The sequence below is a fragment of the Mustela erminea genome, chromosome 21, assembly GCF_009829155.1.
Source record: "Mustela erminea isolate mMusErm1 chromosome 21, mMusErm1.Pri, whole genome shotgun sequence".
In the NCBI taxonomy this organism is placed as follows: Eukaryota; Metazoa; Chordata; class Mammalia; order Carnivora; family Mustelidae; genus Mustela; species Mustela erminea.
The window spans coordinates 33,029,811-33,044,295 of NC_045634.1; the positions used below are offsets into that span (position 1 = coordinate 33,029,811).

General features: G+C 36.5%; 1 protein-coding gene across 2 annotated transcripts in view; it reads right to left on the bottom strand.

Annotated features, from left to right (window-relative positions):
• Positions 1-14,485, bottom strand: part of WDR17 (WD repeat domain 17) — a 107,727-nt gene that overhangs the window by 54,135 nt on the left and 39,107 nt on the right. For both annotated transcript variants that reach the window (XM_032329119.1, XM_032329118.1), the window contains exons 6-8: positions 11,523-11,706; positions 6,793-7,023; positions 678-929 (exon numbers count right to left, since the gene is read on the bottom strand). In XM_032329119.1, coding sequence (XP_032185010.1) covers positions 678-929; positions 6,793-7,023; positions 11,523-11,706 — 667 coding nt within the window. The remainder of the gene's footprint in view (positions 1-677; positions 930-6,792; positions 7,024-11,522; positions 11,707-14,485) is intronic.

The window sequence follows — 14,485 nt, forward strand, 5'->3', positions numbered from 1 at the left end:
TAATGTTTGGCTTATTTTGCTTTTTTCTGTTCCAGATCCTTCCCTAGGGTGAAAGACTGCCTGTTTTGGCAGCTTCCCCTATAAAGGTCATCAGAGTCTGATCGCAAAAAAAGCACCCCACTGACACACCTGCTCTAGGAAAGCCAGCTACAAAGAACTCTCCACCTCTAACAGTAAATAATATTTTGTCTTTTGAAATGTATGTAAACTGCTCCCTTGCTCACCTGCAACCAAGACTGCCTGATATACTAAAGACCAATTAGAAAGCTCCCTCACTTCCCCAAAATCCCACCTATTACGTAGAAGTTACTTTGGGAGACTTTCTGGCAGTTCCTCCAGTGATTAAACAGAGTCACCATAAGACTCAGTGACTATACTCCTACAACACAACGATAAATGTAAACACAAACACATGGCACATGTCGCACATACAGAACACATTCCAATTTATAACCAGAAACCTGGAAAACTGAGCCTTCATTTCATATTTATTTGTCTTTATGTTAACGACATACAGTATAAATAAAAGTAAAGTAAGCATTTACTATAATAAATGATAACATTAGGATATTAATACATTTTATACAAAATTAACCAAAAAAAAAAGAATATAATTTCCCTGACTCAGTTAGAGAATATACATATATTTAAAACTTTGGGGAACAGGGTAAACTTACCCCCAGTTACAAACATCCCAGGAGCACTGGGAACCCAGGCCAAGCACTGCACAGAAGCTGCTGCACTGGGAAAATTAAATGTTGTTATGCAATGAAGGGATTCTGAATCTAGCAGGCGAATTCCAAAATGCAAATTAGCCACAAGGAGATAATCGGTAGACAGTGGGTCCCATTCCACAGCTGTCACTGGGTCCTCTTCATCTGTCCCTTCAAGAGATTCAGGTCTCAGAACATGTTTCTGACTTTTATTACCTATTAAAATATAAAGAAAAAGATTTTAAACAAAATGCTCAAAAGAAAATCAACAACTGAGATCATATTAATTTCCTCTTTAACAGCTCTGGTCTCCGAGAGTACTGGGAACGGAGATCTGGCCTTGGTGTGCAGAGGTCCTAACAGACACGGGAGTGCAGGGCACGAGAGGAAAGTCAGACCAAACTGCCCTGCTCTGGCCACCTCTGGTGCCCTGAAAGTTTCTTCTATTTGGTACTGAAATGCCAAAAGAAAAAGAAGAGATAGACAATGCCCATGATCCTGTCATCAACTACAGTTCCTGTGGGGACAGGAAGGACTTACTTACCAAAAGGGACCCTGTGCTGTGTTTAGAACCACAGACTTGGCCGCCGGCTGCCTGGGTGCACAGTCTTGTGCCACCACCGACGAGCTCTGTGCTCTTGGACAAGACATGGACTCTGTGGGCTCAGTGTTTTATTTGTTTACTGGAGAACATAACAATACTTAGCTCGTGGAGTTTTGTAAGAGAGGGAGTTAGTCACTTCGGGGGCTAAGTGCAGTTAGTGGGACCCGTGAGAAGCAGCGTATCAGTATTTCCAGTCCCCCCCGCCTCATGCATCGCCACGTCTGTCATAATCACCGCTCGCTCCTGGCAACCAGTACGAACGAGGCAGCCAGAAGAACAGGGACGTAAAACATGCGGAATTAAATGAAGCAAAGGATTATCCAACAATCCTCTTGCTCCTTCCAAATTTAGACACCACTGGCAACGGGGAGAGAAAGGCCTCTGCTGGTGCAGCACGCGGGCTCCCGAGAGCCGCCTCCCGTTCCCAGAGGAAAGGCGGCGAACCAACGGCGTTCAGAGACCACGGTCTTCGCAGAACCAGCTCCCCCTGAGTATTATAGACGCGGCCAGACGTGTTTACTAAACAAAAACCCAACTGACAGCTCGTTCTGCAGTATCACCATTACATAGTGTTTTTCAACATGTCAGAGAATAAAAGCAGAAAAAAAAGTCAATTTCCTTGGCCATATAAGCTATTTGTAAAATGAACTGAAAACCTTACAGTTTCTGTGTTGGGATTAAATTTCTCAGAATACATTATTCTTTATGATGTTACGCTCACATTTTATTTACAATTTTTGCATATAAGGGCACCTGGGTGGCTCAGTGGGTTAAAGCCTCTGCCTTTGGCTTAGGTCATGATCTCTCTGCTCAGCAGGGAACCTGCTTCCCCCCTCCTCTCTGCCTACTTGTGATCTCTGTCTGTCAAAAAAATAAATAAAATCTTTAAAAAAAAAAAAAAGAATTTTTGCATATAAGACCATAGAAACTATGTGTGATATTTCCTTTATTTGGCTTTAACAAATTTTTGCAATCATCATCAAGAAAAGTTTGTTACTTATTTCCCAAAATCAGCATCTGCTAAATTGCTATTTGGTCTGACAAATAATGAATATTAATATAATCATTACAAGTCAGAGTGAGATAGAAAAATGATTAACCTAAGCTATACTAAAGCTGTCTCTAAAGTAATTTTCAGTTAATATGAATGGTTTATGAAAAATATTCCAGAATGTGAAAAAAATCAAAATAACAGTAACACAAACATGGGAAAATCTGCAATGCAAATGCTATGGTATCTAAATCATGTTGCTTGAAAGCCCGTGCTTGGTAAAAATGATTATAAATTACTGTCACTGTTTTCTCTTCTGTCTAGTACCAACATTTTTATTATAAAAAATAGAAAACTAAGTCTATAAAATTTTACAGCCAGCCATTAAAACAGCTGATAATACTTTCATTATTTAATATACTTTGTTTATTTTTATTTAGGTTCTATTTTATTATACAAATATCAGGCAACTTGTGTTGTCAGATAAGGACGAAGCATTTGAGAAGAGTAAGTCAATAAGAAGGTAAGTACATAATTTTGGTATAAAAAACAAAAACCATGTGTGTCTTCAGTCAGTTAAGGTCTGCCTTCGGCTCAGGTCATGATCCCACAGTCCTGGGATCGAACCCCATGTTGGGCTCCTGCTCAGTGGGAAGCCTGCTTCTTCCTCTCCCTCTGCCTGCCTCTCCCCCTGCTTGTGCTCTCTGTCAAATAAATAAAATCTTATAAAAACAAAAACCAGGACAAGGGAAAATTGGAGTTTAAAAATGAGATAATAAAGTAGTGTATAATCCGCATAGCTGTTCAAATTTTTATTTTGAAATTGGTGGCCAAAGCAAAGAGGAAAAAGTCTTAAAAGGTTACATAACTCATGGCGTCCATAGGATAATAATAAAATAAAAAGACCAAAAAATAAAAATAAAAGATGTGTTCAGGAGAAGCACAACTTTTCCCAGAACTGAGACCAGAAAACCTGTGTGTTTTCAGAAAGGGAACACAGTATTATTACACAGGGAATATGTCATCAACATTTCTAAAATAAAACCATGCAAATTAGATTAATGCACATCCTTGGAATAACACCAAAGTCAATTCAATGAAAACATTTCTATTTATGAAGATAAAAAAAAAATTCTGATGACCTAGCCTTGTCCAAAACTATAATTTAAAATAGCTAGAGCATGGGCGCCTGGGTGGCTCAGTGGGTTAAAGCCTCTGCCTTCGGCTCAGGTCATGATCCCAGCGTCCTGGGATCGAGCCCCACATCAGGCTCTCTGCTCAGCAGGGAGCCTGCTTCCTCCTCTCTCTCTGCCTGCCTCTCTGCTTACTTGTAATCTCTGTCTGTCAAATAAATAAATAAAATCTTAAAAAAAAAAATTAAAATAGCTAGAGCAGTTTTCTAATGATTTTGGCTCTAGAGTACTCTGTTTACTGTGAAGTTTTACATGAAAATCCAATACATAAATACAGAATAAAGTGGTTTTCAGACTGAAAGGGAGGAGGCATAAAAGCTAGCTCCATGAATATTTCCTTTTCCTTCCAAAAGAGATAAAGACCCGACAGTAGAGACCTTGAGGTCTTAGTCTCCTGCAAGAAGCTGGAGGACATAAATTCTTCCTTGTTATTAGAGATAGAACAATCTGTTGTGCCAGTAAGTCCTTAAGAATGTAAAGGTGACCACTCTTTAGGAAAAATAAAAAGCGTAACAATTATCGGTATAATGCTAATAGTCTCAAAGCTTCAAGCCGCAATACAGAATTGAGCATCAGAATAAAAAGTAGTATTTCCTTCATGACCCATTAGCTCATGTACACACAAAAGGAAAATACACAGAAGATTATACCTTCCCTAATGTTTTGTACATATCCACTGCTAAACATCCTATGGAATAAATGAGGTCAACAACTCTGTATGGGGTTGTTATGGGTTGAATTTGTGTCCCCCCCCAAAAGATGTAGAGGTCGCAACCTCCAAGGATCTGTGAATGCGACTTTATTTGGAAACAGGGTATTTGCAGATGATAAATTGAGATGAGTCACTGGGGTGAACCATTATCCAACGTGACTGTGTCCTTTTAAAGAGGAGAAATTTGGACACAGCACTGCATGCACACAGGGAGAACGCCATGTGAAGCCTGATGCCGGGCTGCTACAAGCTAAGGACGACCAGAAGCTAAGACAGAGCCCTGGAACGAAGGCTTCCCCGGTGTCTCTACAGGGCCTTGCCTTGCTGACACCTTGACCTCCTATCTTGGGGCTCTACAACTGCAAGACAATGCATTTGTTGATCTAAGCCACCCAGAGTGTGGGACTCTGTTAGGGTAAGCCCTAGCACATGAATCCATGGGTAGATCCACAAAAATAATACTTGATGATATGGGAGATATGGGTACAAATGCACAAATTACTTCATTTAATAACTGAAGGTGAGTTTTGGCAAAATGATGGCCTCTTCCGGAAGTCATGGGTCAGATGTTGAAATATTATACATTCCACCCTGACTTAAACCCACAAAAGGGAGACACAAAGTGCAAAGGACGTCTTTATGCCTCCCTATCCTTTCAACTGCAGAATAAGCATACAGTGTCTCAATGTTTTATATCTTAGAGATACAATACAATGTCTCAGAATGTCTTAGGACTTAATACGTTCAAAAATACCTAATTTTAAAAAGTACCTAATGATATATTAATAATAATAAAGCAAGAAAAGAAAGCCTTAAGTCAGTGAAAAAGAGATGGTCAAAATGACAAGTTACAAAATGTGAATAATATGTAGAATGAAATTTGGGCCAAAGTGCGTGCACACTCCTCATTATCCTCTCTAGAGCTCAACAGCACCAGGTTCCTCAAAAACAAAGTACTGCCATCCTCATGAAGTCTCTGGGTACGGGCTCACTGGGGGAGTGGTGGGGAGTTCCTACTGAGATCTGGTTACACCCCCAGAACGCAATCACGAGGAGGAACCACACAGCACACGGCCATCCTGACTGTCCCTAAATTACCTCCCTGGGACCGAAGAAGACCGCGGGAAATCAAGAGCCCAGGAGGGAAAAGAAGTGGCGTGCACCAGATCCAAACAGAGAAAGTCTGTGAATGAGGTCACTGAACCCTGAGCCTAATGACCAACTCTCAAACAGAATTTTCTCCCAACGCAGAGGACAGAACAGATAGCGTGGAGGTGTCTGAGACAACAAATCCAAATGTAGCAAAAAACAAGCACAGACCTGTCCCCCCTCCAACTGAAAACAGATAAAAGCCTCCCCAAGTTACATTAGTATGACCAGAAGGAACACGAGGATATGCACAAAGAGCAGAGGGGAGCTGGTGAAGACAGACATGCATATTTATTGTCATCTTGCTTTAAGAGGTAAAACAGCAGATCCCGTTTGAAATGTGTTTGAGATAATGGCCCCCAAATAGCAATGTTTTATATATCATTTTTTAACAGCAGGAAGATTTCTTTAGGAAATATTTATTCAAATTTTCAGGGTTTCTTCTTTTCAATTTTAATTTCTTTTTTCTTCTCTTAGTTTCAGATAAATTAGATGTAACACATTTTTTAAAAGTAGCGATCTTATTCCTAAAAAGCACTTTTATGCATCTATCTGGCGAGTCCGGAGTCCCATACACCAACAGCAATGCCAGATGGCAAAAAACATGTTTCTCAAAGGGTAACCATACTACTTTTGAGTGGAGAGCTATCCAGGTAATTTTCAGATTTTCCCACTACACATTTTATCATTGTTTAAATTGGAAAAAATAAACATAAATTAGCTTCTCAGACCCCTTCATTCAGCTAGATTAATTAATTAGCTAATGGGGGGGATCGAAAGATTTATTGTTCCTTTCTACCTCAAGTTCAAAGTCTTTGCTAAGGACCTACGGGCATCACATTGGTATTTTAGAAGCAGATGGGAAAATATTTTTGAGTTGTATTAGTAAGCCATCATATTCTGTTGAATGTCCTTACTCATTCAGGCCATTTTCTTAGTAAATGTATAGAAATAAACAATTGACTTTAAAAAGTAAAATAATGGGGCAAATGACTGTATTTGGGTTAACTCGAAGCACAATCTACACAGTTGAGTTAAATATATTACAATAGAAGTGACTTCTTGTGGGGCACCTAGGTGTCTCAGTGGGTTAAAGCCTCTGCCTTCGGCTCAGGTCATGACCCCGGGATCCTGGGATGGAGCCCTGCATCAGGCTCTCTGCTTGGCACGGAGCCTGTTTCCCCCTTCTCTCTGCCTGCCTCTCTACCTACTTGTGATCTCTGTCTGTCAAATAAATAAATAAAATCTTTAAAAAAAAAAAAAGTGTATTCTTAGTGCTGGATATTATTTGTAGAACTATTATTTTAAAATTAAAATACTGTGAACCTTAAAAATAATAAAATAAAATACTCTGAACCTTGGCTGTATGCTACGTAAACAAGAAATTACATAAGGTAAGAAAAAGAAACTTGACTAAATTAAATTCTTACCTGGTTGAAAAATTGATAGGCTTCCATCAATATGACCAAATACAATCTTTCCCTTTTTCTGGGTATGCCATCTGAATACACAGACATCAGACAAGAAGCTGTGAGCTTCCTTGTGCACAGTCACTCCACTCTCTGGGCCTGAGATGGTCCAGATGAACAGGGGGCCTCTGTGGGAAACAAAGGCCACGGCATCACCTGCGTTCCAGCACCAGCTGAGAGAGGCAGGCGTCCCTAGGAGAAATGAAATACAGACATGCATAGAGACATGAGGAAGAAGAGTGTACCATTAAATAGTATTCCTACTGTATACTTCTAGAACAACTTAAAATACAAGACTAGGCTTGTTATTAAGAAAAAATATTACCACCTTCTTAGTTGGGAGTCAGACTTATAAAGCGATCCTAACAAGTACAAGCAACATAGGCAGGGTGTTTCCATAATGAAAGGAAAACCCCTGTTGGGTTTGAAACTACCCAAACTCCCGTTGGGTTTGAAACTACTCATATTATAATATGCTTCATATATATAGACATTTATGGAGTTTTTTTCTTTCAGAAACTACATATCAAAGCAATGAATTCTTACTGAGTTTTTGTGTAGACTTGCTGTAGGCACTCTAGGTATATAAGTTAATAAGGGATAAAATTCCTGTTTTAAAGGATCTTAAATATAAGATACAAATATAATATCTTGGGAAGATAAGGATTACATAAATGAAAAGTTAAATGCAACTATAGGGATTTAGTAATAAAATTAATGCTGCAATCTATGTCTTATCAGGGTTTAGATTCAAATCTTAGTACTGCTTAGATGAACTCAAGTAACTTTACCTCTTAAATCTGTCTTCTCATCTATAAAATGCAGATAAATAAAAATAGCTGTACACCTATTCCACATGAATAAGAGAAATATAATAATGCATGTAAAAGACCCTTTTAAGCTATAAAAGAAATACAAAAGTTAATTGTATTCCCCTCTCTATTACTGTGATCAAATAAATCATATATAAAATAAGTATTATGGTAAATTTCTAACTCAAGACAGAGATTATGAACCTCCCAACACAGATACTTTACAAATGCATCCGAATCAGCAAACTGAATAAGCACATCAGATCATATGGAATTAGGACCCAGGAATCTATTTGTAACAAGGTTTTCCAGGGGTGCCTGGGTGGCTCAGTCGGTTAAGCCTCTGCCTTTGGCTCAGGTCATGATCCCGGGCTCCTGGGATCGAGTCCTGCATCGGGCTCCCTATTCAGCGGGGAGCCTGCTTCTCCCTCTTCTCTCTCTGCTTGTGCACATGCTCTCTGTCAAATAAATAAATAAAATATTTTAAAAAACAACAACAAGGTTTTCCAAATGATTGTGACGTATAGAAAAGTCTGTGAACTGTTGGGCAACTGTCCTGGAAAGAAGCTGGATTTGGATTATACTTTGAGGAAGCAGTAGAGTTTAATGTATGGGATAAGTAGTATTTCCCAGGAAGAGGAAATGATATAAAAAAAAAGACAGCTTTAATTTGTTCATTGACAGTAAATTCAATTTATGTTCTTAATGTTCCAAGAGGCAGAAACCAGAAGCCTAACCCCTAGTTCAGGCTGACATAAAATGGTAACTCCATAAATATTTACAGAAGGAATGGATAAGTCCATGAATAAGGCCAATAAAAAGCTGATGTGGTTTTAGACTACATTAACAGAAGTCGAATTTCCCAATAAGGGATGAGACACTCTGAATGGGTCAAACCACCATCGAACACTGGAAGAACGCCTCTGGAACACGGGCTCTCTGAATGCGTGTTTCCAGAGAGAAAGCAAGGTAGAGAAGGAACTAGAAACAATGTGATATAGGTAAAACAGAAAAGACTTCTATAATGGCTCATTATTTGTAAGTACTTCTAAGAACTCTGTAAAACATTAACTCATTTAATTCTTCCCAAAATAGTCTAAGACGGTTAGGTAGTACTATTATCCATTGGTTTCGGTATTGTTTTTTTTTTTCTGAAAGGATATTATCAAGTGCGATATTTTTCAACCTCATGATAATTTTAACATTTTACATTTAAACAAACTAATACTTGTTTTAAGTAAAATTTTTATTACTGTGGAAAACAGAATGATGAAGTAAAAAATAGAGGCAGTTTCAAATTCTAATATTGATTTTTTAAAGTTTGACTAAATGCAAATGTCTACTTTGCTTAAGCCAGATTCTGAAAAAAAGATAGAGTCTAAGACATTTCAAAGGGAATTACTTACAATGAAAATAACCCAAATATTCATAATTTTTTTGCAAATAAAGCTTTCAATTTTCAAATTAAGATATTTAGAAATAGCATGAGGAACTTATTGTGAAGAAAATTTTCAGAACAAAAGAGAATATGCATAAGGAAAGGAAAAATATATAAAAGTGATCAAAACTGTTACCACAATGATATAATTCTAAAAATGCAATTGAAAAGCTTTTTATTTTAGGACTTAGCTATCTTTTTAAATATAAATTCAATTAGCCAAGGTACAGTACATCATTAGTTTTTTATATAATGTTCAATGATTCAGCTAATGAAAAGTCTTATTTAATTGTATGCTCAGTGGCAAAAAAGCTATGGTGCACCAAGCTAATGAATAACAAAACTCTTCCATCATGAAAAGACGTGATGCACATAGCGTTTTATGACAAATCAGTGGGTACACGAGGTGATAATACAATACTATACTGTCTAAGCTGTACCTATGCATAACATTCAGGAAATGTCATTCTGCAGTTATAACCAAGTACAGATTTTGTGTGACAACCTTGTAAGAACGATGACATCAGGTAGCATTCAAGGAGTATTTTTCACATAAAGATTAAAATTATTTTCACATAAAGTGGAATATAAAGTATTGAGAAAATGCACTCTTGCCCAATAAAAACAATACTGGAAAAACCTGTAGGATTTGTGATTGGTAGAGAAACAGGACTGACCAAAAAAACATGAAAAATCTACTGAGACTTCTGACTGAGGCTATAAATTGCTGTTTTTATCTACCACAAAGCCTTATACTAAAAGTATTATGGCTTTTTCTCATTGATGCATTGAAAATCTTAAGGAAAACTGTTCCTTTAATGGAGGCTCACTGAATAGAGTTGATTTTAAAAAAATTTTGCTCTGGGATGCCTGGGTGGCTCAGTTGGTTGGACGACTGCCTTCGGCTCAGGTCAAGATCCCAGGGTTCCGGGATCAAGTCCCGCATAGGGCTCCCAGCTCCACAGGGAGTCTGCTTCTCTCTCTGACCTTCTCCTCACTCATGCTCTCTCTCACTGTCTCTCTCTCAAATAAATAAATAAAATCTTTAAAAAAAAATTTTGCTCTGAGATTGGAGCAAACTACACATTATCTAATACTGAAGCTCAGGGGTTGTTGCAAATGAAAATAAGCAGCAGGTTATACGAGCTTGGGAATGAGAGTCACATTTTTCTAGCTGAAAAATTAACCTTGTTTGGCAAATATTTTTTTAATGGAAGTTATATAACAAAACTGGTTTATTTTACTGGTATTTTCAATATTCCTAATGACCTAAATTTGAAAAGACAAGGAAAAAGAAATATGCTAAGTATGCTGAACATATCCAAAGGTTCCAAAAGGCATTATTATTATCTTGGAAGCAAGAGTTCCTCCCATACAATTGCCCATGAATTCTCAATATTGTTGCTACACACTGAAAAGAAGATTATAAAGAAACTGAACAAAATAAAATTAGTGAGATGGTCAAGTCTCAGTTTTCTGTCTCAAAGCTATAACCAGTAATTGTTAGAGAAACAACTGGACATGGAAAACACGTCCAGCAGTAGCTCTCAAAATCATAATTAATAACTGAGACAGGGACGCCTGGGTGGCTCAGTTGGTTAAGCAGCTGCCTTCGGCTCAGGTCATGATCCCAGCGTCCTGGGATCGAGTCCCACATCGGGCTCCTTGCTCAGCTGGGAGCCTGCTTCTCCCTCTGCCTCTGCCTGCCATTCTGTCTGCCTGTGCTCGCTCTCTCCCCTTCTCTCTCTCTGATAAATAAATAAAATCTTTTAAAAATAAAATAAAATAAAATAAAATAACTGAGACACCCTTGGTGTTTAAAAAGTGATTGAATTATTGTGACATCTAACAGAGAAAAATGATAACTTCATCATTATCATGGGATAAGATGTTAGTTAGAAAGAATATCATAATATTCAATTCACTAAGACCTACTTGTGTGAATTAGGACTTTCTATCTTGACCCAATTAAAAATAAAGGAAAGAAACCAGCTCAGGAGGGCACTGATTACATGTGTAACACTGTCCTTGTATGTTTCAGATTGGAATACAGTAATGAAGAGGCTAGACTTATTGTCCCATTAAGAAAATCTCACCAGTTATTATTTTTATATTTATTTTGGGAATTTTTGTTATATTTACATATTAATGAAATCATTTGGTATTGATCATTTTTCAAGGATCATTGTGTTAAGTATAAAATATTTCATGAAATTTTGTTTCAGTTTTTATACATATGTACAATGAGTCATGATATGAAATTTCTTCCACAGATTTCTTACATAAATTAGCACTAGAAAGTATGAAAAGCAGTTTAAACAGTTTCAAACTAGAAAGTTTGAAAAGCTCAGTTTAAAACCTGAGCTAATTTAAATAAAATATTTTGCTTATTAAAATAAAAATATTTCATTTAGTAAAATAAAACCCAGTTATAAATATACCTTTTGTATTGTCGAGCTTAGCCAAGACTTTTTGTTCTGCAACATTCCAAATGATCACTAAATTATCGGTACTGCCACTTGCAAACACATCAGGGTTATGTGGACACCAAGAGATAGCTGTGATTGTTTTTTTATGTTCAGACATAATTGCGTGAAGTTTGAATTCATTATAACGGTGATCCAACTAAAAAAAATATATAAATAAGACATTTCAGTGCTTCTTTTTAGATAACACACTTCTCATTAATAATCACATTAATTTTAAAAAGCTACATACATGAAAATTAGTATACCTAATAACATGCATGGTATGAACACATTTCAAGCCTTGGTTTGCTTTCAAGTGTTAAGCGTATTTAATCAAAAGAAAGAAATCATTTCTTAAAATTTTTATTTTAGTTCCAGTCAGCTGATACAGTGCACAAGAGTGACCGACACTTCCACACATTAGCAGGGCTCATCACCAGCGTCCTCTGTAACCTCCAGCACCTATTTCCCCCTTCCCTCCACCCTTCCCCATCAGTTTATTCTCTATAATTAAAAGTCTGTTTCTTGATTTGTCTCTCCCTCTCTTATTTTTTCCCTTTGCTTGTTTTGTTTTCTAACTTCCACATAGGAGTGAGATCATTATGGTGCTTGTCTTTCTCTGATTGACTTATTATACTTAGCGTCATACTCTCCAGCTCCATCCACGTTGCTGCAAATGGCAAGTTTCATTCTTTGTTATGGCTGAGCAATATTCCATTTATACGCCGTCCACTTCTTCGTCCATTCGTCAGTCTGTGGACGCTTGGGCTGCTTCCACAGTTTGGGTGTTATAAATAATGCTGCTACAATCATGGGGGTGCATACGGCCCTCTGAATTAGTGTGCTTGTATTCTTTGGGTAAATACCTACTGGTGTGACTTCTGGATCATAGGGTGGTTCTATCTTTAACTTTTTAAGGAACCTCCATGCTGTTGTCCACAGTGGCTATACCAGTTTGCATTCCCACCAACTGTGCATGAGGGTCCCTTTCTCTCCACATTCTTGCCAACATCTTTTGTTTCTTGTGCTTTTATTTTTGTGTTTGTATTTTTTTTCTTGTGATTAGCTATTCTGGCAGGTGTGAGGTGAGATGTCCTTGTAGTTTTGTAGTTTGATTTGCATTTCCTTAATAAGTGATGATGAGCAGAAAAAAATCTGCTATTGTTTACCACTTAAGCCACTTTGAAATTTTGCTATAACAAATAATGCTGTAGCGAACATCTCTGCATATAAAATTTTGACTAACAACCTAATTATTTCCTAAGGTTTCCCTTCTATAATTTCTATATTTCTTACTACTTGAACTTCAACTATTCCTGAACAATGTCAGATGAAAATATTGTTAAGAAGAACGAAGTACAAGTGGAGTTTTGCAGTTACAATCATCTTAAGTTGGCTTGTTTAAATATATTTAAGTACATTTTCTGTACATTTAGGAATAGGTTTGTAAGGAATAGGTTTGTAAGTTTTAAGTCATTCAGTGATTTATCTGTGGTAAATACTGTGAATGTGTCTAATGTATCTAACAGAAAAACTGCTACATAAGTTAGAAATTCAGTGGAAGAGTCTATAAATACAGTAAGTACATGAAGAAGCTTTACTATACAAATTATCCAAGTAGTATCTTAAGCACAATATAAATACATATGGGGATTAATTTATTAATACATTCCTATTATATTTACAGTTCAGTATGACGAGTCTATACCATTACATTCAGCTGCACCATAAATTATTTTTAGAGTAGTTAATATATTATCGCATCACAATTCAATGGTCAAAGGGAAAATTCTTATGGCATTTACAAGTATCATTTAATAGTTCAGACAGATGTGATAAAACGTCAGTATTATTATACAGAGTGTGACAAACTATCAGACTCTGACTGTACATTGACCCTAGGTATGAGTTAATAAATATTCCCTTTGAAAATAACCTTAATATTTTATATTTATGTAGCATAATTTTCAAAGCATTTCAATTTAGACAATAACATTTAAAACAATACTGATTAACATAAGTTGAATATTAATGTCACCATTTAATATAAATGTAATTGTCTATTTGCATACTTTGAAACAAGTTTTTACAGGGAACTCTGTAATGAACTGTCACCTGAGTTTGTTTTAATTTTTAAATCAGGATGATTCTTAGTTTGTTTCAGTCTTTAATAACACATAAATTTTCTTCATAGGTTTTGTATATTAATAATTTTAGCTCAATCTTCCTAAATATTCAAGTCATAAAATGTCATCATAAAACTGGACAAATGTGAACACGAAAAAAAATAAGTTCTGCCTTTATCTATTCTCTGTCCTTACTCGCTGAAGGAATACTTTACCTAGACTGATATGTTATACTAAAACTCAGGTTGATTACTTGGTGTTCCTATAGTCTTGAATAATAGACTATATAAAATCTCAGTATTTTATTATTTAACTAGTTTATAGAGTAATGCTATTTTTTCTTCAATTTTCAATAAACTACAGTATTGGTAATTAAAAAGATTTTTATTCCAGAATAACGAATCATTTTTTTCACTCTTCACTGAAATGCACTGTTGTTTCAAAACAACAACAAAAAATGTATCATTCAAAAAATATTTAATGAGTATCTTAAATTCCAGAGAGCACAGAGTAACTTGAGAAATTCAAAGGTGAGGAAGACAGATTCTGGTAAAGGGAAGCAGGCAGAGAGACAGTCTATTTTATAAGGTCCTTTGCTATCACAAAAGTGGAAAAGGCAGAATATGGAATATAGTTTATACACTTGAGCTGAGATTTGAAAGATGAGAAAACATTCTCCAAACAGGCAACACAGGCAAATGGAAAAATCAGTGTAAGCAAAGGCAAGATGCAAAAGAGTCTGAAATGCCTTAGAAAATACAATTAGCACAGTCTGCCCGGGGGGCACAAGGTGAAAGGAGGAAACAGTGC